The 11,670-nt window shown below is 41.4% G+C and overlaps 1 protein-coding gene across 1 annotated transcript; it reads right to left on the bottom strand.

Moving 5' to 3' along the window:
- Window positions 1-1,374: 1,374 nt before the first annotated feature.
- Window positions 1,375-5,708, bottom strand: puraa (purine-rich element binding protein Aa). Its single transcript, XM_014003152.1, has 2 exons — window positions 5,569-5,708; window positions 1,375-2,711 (listed from the first exon to the last, which is right to left on the bottom strand). The coding sequence occupies exon 2, from the start codon at window positions 2,639-2,641 to the stop codon at window positions 1,790-1,792; it is 852 nt and encodes a 283-aa protein (XP_013858606.1). The 5' UTR covers window positions 2,642-2,711; window positions 5,569-5,708; the 3' UTR covers window positions 1,375-1,789.
- Window positions 5,709-11,670: the final 5,962 nt, after the last annotated feature.

Below are 11,670 nucleotides of genomic sequence, written 5' to 3' on the forward strand. Positions count from 1 at the left end.
TATGCTGAAGAGGACGCTCCCAATCAATCGGGTATCGTTCAGGCTAGTGCCAGAGGCTCCGAGAACTACGCCGTCAAYGGACCGTCTAGTTTGCTGGTTTCCAGTCAAATCTAAACACGGGAGCGATCGTTGAATTTAACGTTGAGGTACATTATTCTGATTGTTGCCAGCTGTCGCCTGGAGTTCGCTGACCAAAAAAAAAAAAAAAAAGTTTATAAAACTGCTATCACACATCTATGAGATGCGACTGAACTGGATCAGAACCAGTCATTWTTTTTTTGTCATTTTGTTTTTTACCCCAGCAAAGTGGGCAGCTCAAAGTATTTACAATTAGACCAAAACAGAATCTCATCCCCCCCCTTGAACACGGTGGCTATTTGAGCTTCCAAATCTTACGTGGAAGCTTTACGAGAGCTCATCCAAAAGAACCCAATCATCAGGTGCGAACGGGCACATCCAGAAACAAAACACCCACCGGCAGGTGAACTCAACATGGCTGACCTTGGCGTGCTTCTCTGTGGCCCGGAGATTTTCTGATTACATGCTTACGTCAACTATACTCAAGCCTTTGGATAAGAATCACTCAGTACTCAAACTTGAGATTCGTACGTTATAGGCAGATAAAGATATATATGGAAGGGTCTTTGAGGCTTGATATTTTTTTAGGAGACCAATGAAATCTACAACAGTGCAGGTTAACATGCAGCAACAGCACTCCTTGGCACCATTTAGACTTTTATGATTAAAACAGGATCACAGAACGTCGCCATTTCCGATGCACCGACTGAAAGTTGTGTTTTTAACTACGCCAATTAACATAGGAAGTGTACGGTGTGTGTCTTCTAAAATAATCTGCAATTCAGGCTATTTGCTACATGTTGTCACTGCATTTCCTCTACCAAATACACATATAGTACCCTTAAAATGAACACATTGCATTAACAACGAGACACAAAGGTAGTCTATAATAAATCCATCTGCATGGCAACAATTTCAACTTAAACAAAAAAAAAAATACAATATTTATATTTCTTTGAATGCCTCTGGCAGGTCATCTTGTCGGGAGCCACTGACGACTTTAATATATATATTTTTATATGCAATGCATATTGCACAACAAAGATAGCACTTATTTCATTTCATGAAAATGCCTATATATTCCTTTTTATACTGCATGACATCTAACCGGTTTCCAAAGCAGGCCTAGCCCTCATATGATTTCAATGTGTAAACACATCTCTACTCACAGGTAAAGGTAAATAGGATGGCAAGTACACGTGTTTTAGAAAGACCTTTTTTTCTTCTTTTTTTTAAATTTTGGTTTAAAAATTATAATATCTGATTTGTGCTGAAGTCATTAGCTNATTATAATATCTGATTTGTGCTGAAGTCATTAGCTCACCTTTTTTTTTAAACTTTGCAATATTCCCATTTAAACATTGCATTTTTCTTTTTTTATAATAGCTTTAACTGGTACAAAAGTTCTCTGTTAWTAAGGGAAATAAACACTCCGTTCAATATCGTTTGTCAAGTAGGAAACAATGTTCAAATATAATGTTATTACTTTGTTTAGCAGCCTGTTAACTGTATTAATGGTGATATTTGGGGCAACATCCAGCGATGAGTGACTGTCAGGTTGTGGTTTCTTATACTGAGTGATGCTCCCTTGGAGTTAAACCATAACAGTTAAATCTTTAGATTTCTTTCTTTATACAGTAGCGTTTTAATGATAATTCTTTTGTTATTTTCATTACTCTTGTGTTGTTTCTCCTCCTCGGCTCCTTCTATATCAATCCTCGTCCCCATCGTCCGCCTGCATCTCCTCTTGTTCGCACGCCCTCTTCTCGCGCTGCTTCTCCTGGATCTTCTTCATCTCGTCGGCGTATTTACAGAACGTGCTCCCGAATTTGGACCAGACTTTGTAGGGCACCGTYATGGAGTTGCGGTACGTCGGCTTCACCTCGCTCACCCTCATAAACACGCCGTACTTATTGGAGCCGACGTCGAAGAAGAAGCGCTTGTTGTCCACAGTCAACGACGAGCCTTCGGGCAGCTCCGCCGGCTCGTCCTCCACGCCGTAATCGTCAATAAGTTTGGCCAAAGCGTCGCGAAACTCGATGAGTCCCTGGGCGGGCAGTGCGATCGTCTGGCCTTGCGTGGATCCCAAACCGGGCCCCCGGTTTACGGTCTGCCGAATCCGTAGAAACCGTCCTCTCTGGTTCTCCTTTAGATCCATGTAGTATTTCCGATTCTCTCGGACGAGGAACTCGCTCTTCAGCGCCCGCCTGGGCTCGTCTTGGACCATGCCCGGGTTGCTGGGACCCAGCTGGGCGTAGTGTTCGATGAAGTCCCCCAAGTAGTCTCGGAACTCGACCGCCACGGACATGGAGAGAGTSAGGCGGCTCTTGTTTCCGCCGGCCCCGACTTCGGCTATCTTCAAGAAGCGGCCCTTGGCGTTCTGCTTTACGTCCAAGTAGAAGCGCTTGTTCTGGATGTCGACCCGCTTCGACGCCAGCTCCTGCGTCTCGTGCTGGAGCCCGGAGGCCGAGCCCGCCGCTCCTCCCGTCGCTAGGTGCACGGAGCCGAAGCCCGGGCCCGTGGCCGCTCCTCCCTGTTCACTTCCACTATCTCTGTCCGCCATGATGCTGCCTGCCTTCTCTCCCTCCGTCTGCTGCTGCAAAGCCACGGCCGAGAAGGAACTCTCGCGATATCTGCGAAGCATCAAAGCAAAGAGCGTTAACGCAGATTGAGGACTGCTGCGTTTTTCACCTCAAATGAAAACGAAACTTAAAATTAATAAAACCTAATYTAAGTTTCTGGAAACTGCGGTACTTTTACAACGTGGAAAGACCCTGGCTTATATAAGATTTGATCTAAAGCTGAAAACATAATTATTTATATATTTTACCACAATAGTTTCTTTACCAGAACCACACAGTTGAAAAAAATCACGCAAAAAACATGTGTTTAAGTTGTTGGAAACGAATAATGTGTTTGAATGGTAGCACAATTTACAAACTATTAGAATTTGAAATGGGACAGAGTAGTGTCTCAGGGTCCTAACATGAGCAGACGGTGTAAAGTGGATCACATGTGGCTCAGTCTGATTGGTATGTAATCTAATTAAAAAGCATAACACACAACGTCGTTTTGCTCCATTTTTTATTTTATTTATTTATTTTTTAACTTTGGGCAATAAAAACAGCATTTTGTTAACAATAAATAAAACAGGAAGAAAGTGGAGAACCTTATTCAGAGAATAAACCCATTAATATAATAATTATATTTATTGAATTACGTCAGAGCATCCTCCGGAACATGAACCACTCACTTTCCTTCTTTATAAATATCAGTCTTCTGACACTTTACATCCTGCTAAAATGTTTTACTTAATTAATATGGAGTCAGATAAAAATAAGTAAATAAAAAAATTAATAACTGAAAATCTGAAAACATAATAGGAGCAGCATTTTCTAAAACTCTAACTTGTGTTTGTTATCGAGGTCTTTTTCCCATTTAACTTCTGTTGTTTTAGGATAAGAATAAAAAAATCCTTAATAAATAAATAAATACATAATAGTTTGAGTTTTCTCTGTAGCAGAGGAAACGCTGAGGATCACCAGTAAACTCATCTCAGTATTCAAAGTCAAAGTGGTCAAATAGAGGCTGACTCGTTGCATGAGCTCTTCAGGTTTTTATTATTATTTTTTAAGACAAAATTTGCACATTTTTCTCAGCATGATGTCTCCAAACCATCAGATGAGGGAACAGTTCGTCACAAACAGAACGAGGACACTTCGTCTCTAATAATCTCCGTTTTGGAAATAAAAAAAATAATTAATATTGTTATTTATTGAGGACCTGTCGGGTTACTTTGCACAATTTCCCCCAGTGCGTAAAAATGAAAGGTGCGCTGCTGCGGACTGCTTTACGCACAGGCCTGCTGAGGCCTCCTCTTCCTGCTCCTTGGCCGCTCACGCGTCCTTCAGGCCAGCTGTCAGAAATCAGTCTTTCCCCCGCCTGTTTGTAAAGGTGCGCACACAGAACTGGCATGGATTGATTTAGAAATGGCTGCTGATTGAACCTAAATGGGTTTTTTTTACAACAGCATCAAAGAAAAGAGCAAAAGCGCGCGTTTAAGGAAACACGAGTCATCATTCACGATGCGCCAAATTCGTCTCTCCTCTAATATAACCCTGTATATATCCCAATGAATACTGGAAACATTTTTTTTATTTTAAGCCTTCCACATTATTATTTTTTCTGGGCTCATAGTCAAACTGCCACAGTTCATTCTACAAAAATGCTATTTATATTGAAAACATATAGATAAATGGCTTCAGTTCACATTTGCCAAAAAAAGGGAAATATTTTTATTAGAAATAACTAAAACAATATAAGTTTTATACAACAAACATTTATTTTAGAGCCTTTCTCTTGACTTTACAATAATGATTTATTTATTTATTTATCTGTTGTTTGCAGCTGAATGTTGCCCAACTGAATCCACTGCACCTTCACTTCATAAGTTATCTCCCTTTTTTGCATTTGGGCAGCTATATTTTTCTTGTAAAAAATAATAATCATAATATAATAGAGGATGACAACGCAAGAGAAAACATAATAAATAATATTTTTTAAATCTAGCTGTTTAGACGGTTTGGAGGACCTAATCGAGATAAATAAATCAAACATTTGTCCATGAAATGATGAAATATGTACACTTTATCAGATCTCAAATGTTTCTTTCTAATTTCTTTTAAAGAACTTTAAAATGTCGAAATAATCACTAAGAAAAATAAGTTGCAAGATGTCCAACTATCCTGTAAGTTAAAACAAAAACGTTTTGGARCAAATATTTACCTGATAGTCATGAATATTTTCTGCAAAGTATAAACTTAAACAAATAAATATTAGTGGAAAAAATATCAGAAGTTTGTGTTTTTTGTAATAAACCCAATTACTTCACTTTAATCTGAACCTTTCTTGCAGCTTATTTATTAATTTATTAAATTTAGTTTTTAAAGGGTTAAATAAACTTTTTATACAGTAGCTTTTTTTCCTAATATAAACATGTTTTTTCATTGTCAGAAAGCTAAYCCTGATCATAAAGAGTGTGAAATTGACAGGAGCTAATTAAGCTGTCTGTGGTGCACAAAAGCACCCACACTCCTTCTGGTTCCAAATGATGTTTTTGTTTATTAAAATGGCCTAAAGTCATACAGGCCGCTAAGATGTCACTTAAATTATCTTTTAATAAATAAAGGCTGTTCTCTCAGTTTGGAGGGGGAAGCAGCCGCTGATCTTTCCCTCAAAGTTTTGCTCCACAGCTCGACACAAAACCACCGCAGCGACGCTCCAATCACAGCTCCGACACAGCAGTAAATAAATGTCTCCCATCACGCTCCCAGCCATTTATGTTGCGTGGCATCGTTCGCAAATCCCGCAAGGCGATGTCATACCGCTCAGCAGCTGCGCGTGAGGTCACTTATCAGGACCGACAGCTATAAAAACCCGAATGACATCTACTAGACGGACGGAAGGACGTCATTCCAGCCGGCGACCTACCTCTCTACCCCCCCTCCTCCTCCCCGCCCAGGGAGCAGGCGGAGCGGCTCAAAGCTTCGACAGCGAGCCGTTAAAGGACGACGCGAGGCGGCGAGCGACTCGTGGGCAGCTGCTCCGAAGCCTCCGAGGACCGCATCCGCCTTCGATCGCTGCACAAGATGGACCAGAAACGGCGAGTCGTGGCACGGCGGCGACGCACAAGCCCGGCGGTGACGCAAACGCGCCACGTCGAGTAGCGTGTGCCTCCTGTTGGTYGAAGTGAGGGACTGCAGCTGCGCCCGCTGGTCGTTCACGGACCGATAGGAATAGGTTTTTTTTTAATTTTTTATTTTATTTTAAGATAATTGTTACACATGATCAGGTATTTGTTTAATTTTTATTTCATTATTAACTTGAAAGTACCCCAGCTTACACTGAAACACACTCTAAAAGGCTGAATTGCGTCCGTTTGTTCTGAAATACAGACTCGTTTGTGAAATTTCAGCACAATTCTGTCAATTTAGCGACCCAAGCAGTAACATCATGTAAATCAGGGGCGGTCCTAGCCTGTTTGGTGCCCTGGGTGAACATCTCCTCCAGTGCCCCCCATCCCCAATCCCCACTCCCTATACGACTTAGATTATGGTGCACCAACACAGACACACTCAGAATTTCTTTGAAAATTAAAGTAAGGTCATTTTTGTTTGGTAGATTCATTTTTCTGCTGTTTAGGCAATAAATGTTATTGAAAGCCTGTTAATTTCCCTTTTAAAGGAACTTTAAAGGATGGATGTGGGTTGCACACTTAAATTCTTTTGCCAAATCTTCCCTGTCAAACAGCTTATTTCACTGTTGTTATTGACACTTCCTTTGGGCTTCTGTTACCCCCCCCCCCAGGTGCTGCCAGTCAAGTGCATGTTATAAGATTTATAGCCAAGACGCTTTGTTACAAAGAAATAATCCATGTGAAAAAAAAATATGTGCAGAAAATGGCTGCTCTCGTCTTCCGTACACAGGTGTGAAACAATGCATCAGTTACAGTTAAAACGTTTGCATCATGCTCATGTTTAAGACTGAAGAGAGCTTTATTTATCACTGTTAGACACAATGAAAATACAGTTCTGCAGCCATAAGGTCCTGCAGCCATAAGAGGCACTATACCTTTTTCTCGAATGAGCTCCTTTAGCATTTTCCAAACACATACAACTCAAAGTGCTTAAAGTGATACTAAATAAATAAATAAATAAATAAATAAATAAATTTCTTTCATTCTTAGCCTAGCTTGCTCTTGAAGCTCTCAGTGACCTGTAGATTATTTGACAGAACGTTGGTTTACCGCTCTCAACATACAAACTCTGTGTGCCACAGTGTTTGTAACTCATGCCACGGTTTGCACCTTTTAATGAGCGGCAGAATCCAACTGAAGTGTCCCTCTCCTGCGTTGATCAGGTGTARCTGTCGCTCATAAAGCTGTCAGCAGATGTCGCTCTTTGTGAACACTGTCCCTAAATCCGCATTAGGTGTTGAGTTTATTCCAAAGAGAAAAAAGCTTTGTGTTGTCATTGGTTTTTCCAAAAGTGGACTCTATCAATATCATTAGCTTATTTGAGCAAAAATAATAGCTATACATAAAAACATGAAGAAAATAACTTGTTTTTTTTCTTTCTAAAGTGAATAAAACAGCACATTTTCCTTTAGTGCTCTGTCTATTTAATGCAGATGATTTCCTAAAACAAATTCTTCTATTTTTCTTTTAGAGCAGTGAATAGGAGTTGAATGCAGGGATTGCTTTAAAACTCATTGGGAACAGCCTCCTGCAAACTCTGGAAACGCTCAGCCGGATGCAGCTGCATCAGTCTTTCGCTCCTTAATTAAATTTTTATTTCCATTTGGAACAAAATCCTCGGCTACAGTATAAGGATGCGCCTCTGAGGTGGTGGGGGGAAGAGAGAGCCATGGATTTGGGAATTCGTTTATTTCATTACAGCAAGAGATCAGCGCCGCTGAGAGAGAAAACGTCATGGAGTGACTGACACGAGTGAGGAGACTGAGCCACACTGACTGCATTTTTTTTAAAGAGTGGTGTGTGTTTGTGTGTTTTGTGTGTGTGTGTTAACGGAGCCCCCTTGGCAATCGGCTTTATTTCCCCTCCGTCAGTGGCTGCTGGAGGGGGTGGGGGTGGTGGGGGGTGAGGCGGAGAGAGGAGCCGCGGTGGAAGGCGGCGTAATAAGCGCTTGTACAGCTGAAATAATTGTTTTATTTTTTAAAGAGGGGGGTGGGTGGGTAGGTGGGATGAAAACGGGTGTTTCTGTGCTTGGCCGCCCGGGCTCCCCCAACTTGTGGCTCACTGCAGCATTTTTTGCGCCCCGTTCTCGCCTCCGATGCAGATGATCCAGAGGAGCGGCGGCAGCAGCAGCATCACAGCGGTGTCTTACCACTGCAATTTGGGGGGCAAAGATAAGAGTGGCGTCGTCTTGCAGTTGAAGCTATGGCAGCATAGAGGAAGGGGAGGTGGCGGTGGTGGAGGGGGGGGCAGGCATCTTCTGGAAAAAAGAGCCTGTCTACGATGCCTCATCAGAGCCCAGTGAGTGGATTTGAAACCCGGCGTTTTTAAAGCTGCTGTTTTACCCCGCTGAAAATCCCTGGGAAGGAAGGAGGGGGAGCGGATCCCGATGGCATGGACACTTATGCAAGGTCCGCCGCGCCGCCGTGCTTCTGGAGCCCCCTCTCTGTCTGCGCATCCAACCCAGCTCCACCGCCATCGCGCCCTGCCGCAACGCGACCAGCCGCCTCCACCGAGCCAAAGCAGGCGGCATGAGGCTTGATCCGGTGCGCCTGTCCATGCTGTTCATCGGGGTCTCCTTCGCCTGCTACTCCCCGAGCCTGAATTCCCTGCAGGACCAGGCTTACAAGTCCGCCGTGGTGATCGAGGGCAAGGTGCAGTCCACGCCTGGGAACGCGTCCGCGGAGCCGCACCGTGTGAGTGTCAGGGTGCTGGACGTGTGGCCCCTGAACAGCGGGGGTCTGGAGCGGGAGCAGCTCGTCACTGTGGGGGAATTCGGATCCGAGGCGCCGTGCAGCAAAGTAAAGAAGAACCACAAGTACATCTTTTTCATGGACCCCACTGACGAGCCCTTGGTGTTTAAGGCTTCATTTGCGCCCCTTGACACGAGTGGGAAGAGTCTGAAAAAGGATGTAGGGAAGATCCTGTGTGAGGACTGCGGTAAGTGACACGCATTGTGGATTATACCGGTGAGGTCCAACCCGGAAGAARGATCAGTGCTGGTTCCAGCAGCCGGGCTTTGGGGGGTGGTGGACTTTTTTATGTTTTGCTCTGTGGCCACAGTTCGGCTTTTGGAGTCACCGGCTACCTGATAGGTGTTACAGGGGCGTCTATGCAGCAATTTTCGACAACTCTCGCAGGCTCCCATAGCCCACATGATCAATCAAACTCTCTTTCTCTCGCTGCTTCTCTCTCTCTCTCAGACCTGGCATGCGCCTCGCACTGTTGCTTGTGAGGAATTGCAGTTTTATGTCTGAAACAAGTCACTCTTTGAAATTCCTTAGCACCTTTTATAATTCCCAGGATTAAAAACTGGGCTCCTCACAGATTTTATTTTTTTTTATCTCTCTTTATTTTTATTTTGTGTTTTCTTCTGTTGCAGCTGGGAATCTACATTTATTGAAGCTGATAGAGTTTCAGCACCAGGGACAGCAGCTTGTTGCTGCTAGATAATCACGTGTTGAAAAAATCACGCTGCCCTAAGCAAATTGGTTCCTGGGCTATATTTAGCTTCACGCCCAGATTTAAAGCTTTAATTCCCCTCACTTTGGCAAGTCTAAGTCCTTCTTGCACAGAAGGACTTGCAGAGTCTGCTGTTTGGAAGAGTGGATCTCACACACTTTGGGATTTTTAAGTACTTCTAAACAGTACACATTTATCTTAAGTCTTATCCTTAAAGGAATGCACTTCACTCAGCACTTTTCATGCTAACTCTGAAAGTTTAATTAAAATCTGCCCAGTGATTCACAAGATATTTTGCTAACAAGACAGACAAGTAATGGCAAACTTTAAGGAAGGTGATTGTTCATTGTGTTTATTTACATGGGCAAAAGTATTTGATGGGATTGAAATGTATTCAGATGAAATGATCCAAATGTATTGTTAATGTGGGCACAAATTAATTAATCGGATCATGACGAGTGTTTACGTGCACCAGGCTTTTATTCAAAATAGAAGTATTAACATGCAGAGTTGTAAACTTTCCCTAAAAAACGAAGAATGGCATGGACACTTGTTTCCCTAAGAAAAGTTGTATCGCTAACCGACCAATTTGTTCTCCATATAACATCTAGCCTGGAGGACACAGGGTGCACAGTCAGGTCAGTTTTTCACAACCAGAATAATACGATCAGATTAAGTGTTRACATGCAGCCATTCAGATTATCGATGGACACAAACTGCTCCTCTGATTCAGATTACTAATTCATTCCAARTGAGCTGAATCAGATCAGAATATTCCAACWGGCCATTTATTCTGATTGTGAAGTCCTCGGAGTGTGTGCTGTGAAGGAATCACACAAAATCTCAGCCCAATATTTGTAAACTTTCAGTAAAATCCATGTTAATGAAATATTTTGCTAACACAACAAACTAACAAAGACACACACTGAAACAGGCCAAAACATGCACGGCCTTTTGCCTCTGGCAGAAGACAGTAATAATTCAAAGTATTTTTCCAGTTTTAAGTCATGTTTCAGTTCTGGTTCCACTTGTTTTCATTTTCTTCAGTAAAGAATTGGTGAAGGGTCGTAAAGATAAGTTTCAAACCTGATTGTTCAGAGAGCTCAAAAAGCAGTGAAGTATGCTGCGGGTTGGAGTTGACGCAGAAGGAATAATAACTAAAATAGTAAAAAAAGTGTATTTCTTAGAATTTATGACCTGTTCTAAGTCACAAGTATAGCTGGAATCTTTACATGTAGTATTTTTTTGTCACTGACCGCTCATAGGTTCATAGGTTAGGAAGTTTTTTTTTTTTTTTTTTTTTTTTAACAATCCATCTGGAAGTACGAAACACAGATCACTGTATGAAAAAAAAAAACTGTGAAAACATAACATTTTGATGCCAGCAACACAACACAACAGAATAGAATAAAATTTATTATCACCAGAGTACAAGCAATTTTGAGTTTGCTTCCCAGAGTGAAAAAGTAACACAACATTAAAAGGTAAAAATATTATAAAATATATATTTACACACACTCGAATGAGGTAGGATGAAGGAAAAAACACATTGAAAAACAAGATTATTGTACAAAAAAAGTAATAATTTCAAGTTTAAAAACACTCCTCATATGCAACACAAACAAGAGTGATATTAACTCATTATCTCTTATTGCACTCAATCAGTTCTTGTTGAGTTCAGAAACAACTGACAGATAAAAACAGTTTTTAAATCTGTTTGTTCTTGCTTTGATTGAGCTGTGCACCTTTTTCCTGATGGTAACAGTTCAAACCGATTATGTCCAGGTTGAGACGTGTCCTTTAAGATGTTGTGGGCCTTTTTAAGCAGCTGATTACGTTATAGATGCAAATATAGACAGCCATTTATATCACAACGATGGGTAACATGTTTAAGACTCTATAGAAGATTATTATGAATCAGTAACAGTTTAAATGTTTTAACAGATGTTCTGTGGAATGGTTTGACCAAATATTATCTTAATACTTGTAAATGTAGTTTTTACTGCCTTCAATTTGGAGAAAATTGTTTAGATCTGATCAGATCAACAACAGGTCTAAATATGTTTCTGCTGTTTTAAAACAGCAATTATATTAAAAAGTTTTATAAACTTTTACATCACTGTCAGTTTTGCATTGCAGTTATTTCCGTCCTGTGGTTATTTGAAAGTGAAAATAGCAGCAGCAGCTAGCTCTAGCACTTCCGAGGCATTTCTCGCTTTAAAAATTCAAACAGTTCTGTGGATGTACAGTAGTTGAAGGGGGGCAACTGATAGTGGTATGATGGACTAGCCGATTGGTCAGAAATAATTTTATTTCTGTTTCAAACTGAGGTCATTCAAAGAGCTATCTCAGCAACAGTTAATGATWTATTTGGTCAC

This window comes from Austrofundulus limnaeus, unplaced genomic scaffold (assembly GCF_001266775.1).
Source record: "Austrofundulus limnaeus strain Quisiro unplaced genomic scaffold, Austrofundulus_limnaeus-1.0 Scaffold17, whole genome shotgun sequence".
Lineage (NCBI taxonomy): Eukaryota > Metazoa > Chordata > Actinopteri > Cyprinodontiformes > Rivulidae > Austrofundulus > Austrofundulus limnaeus.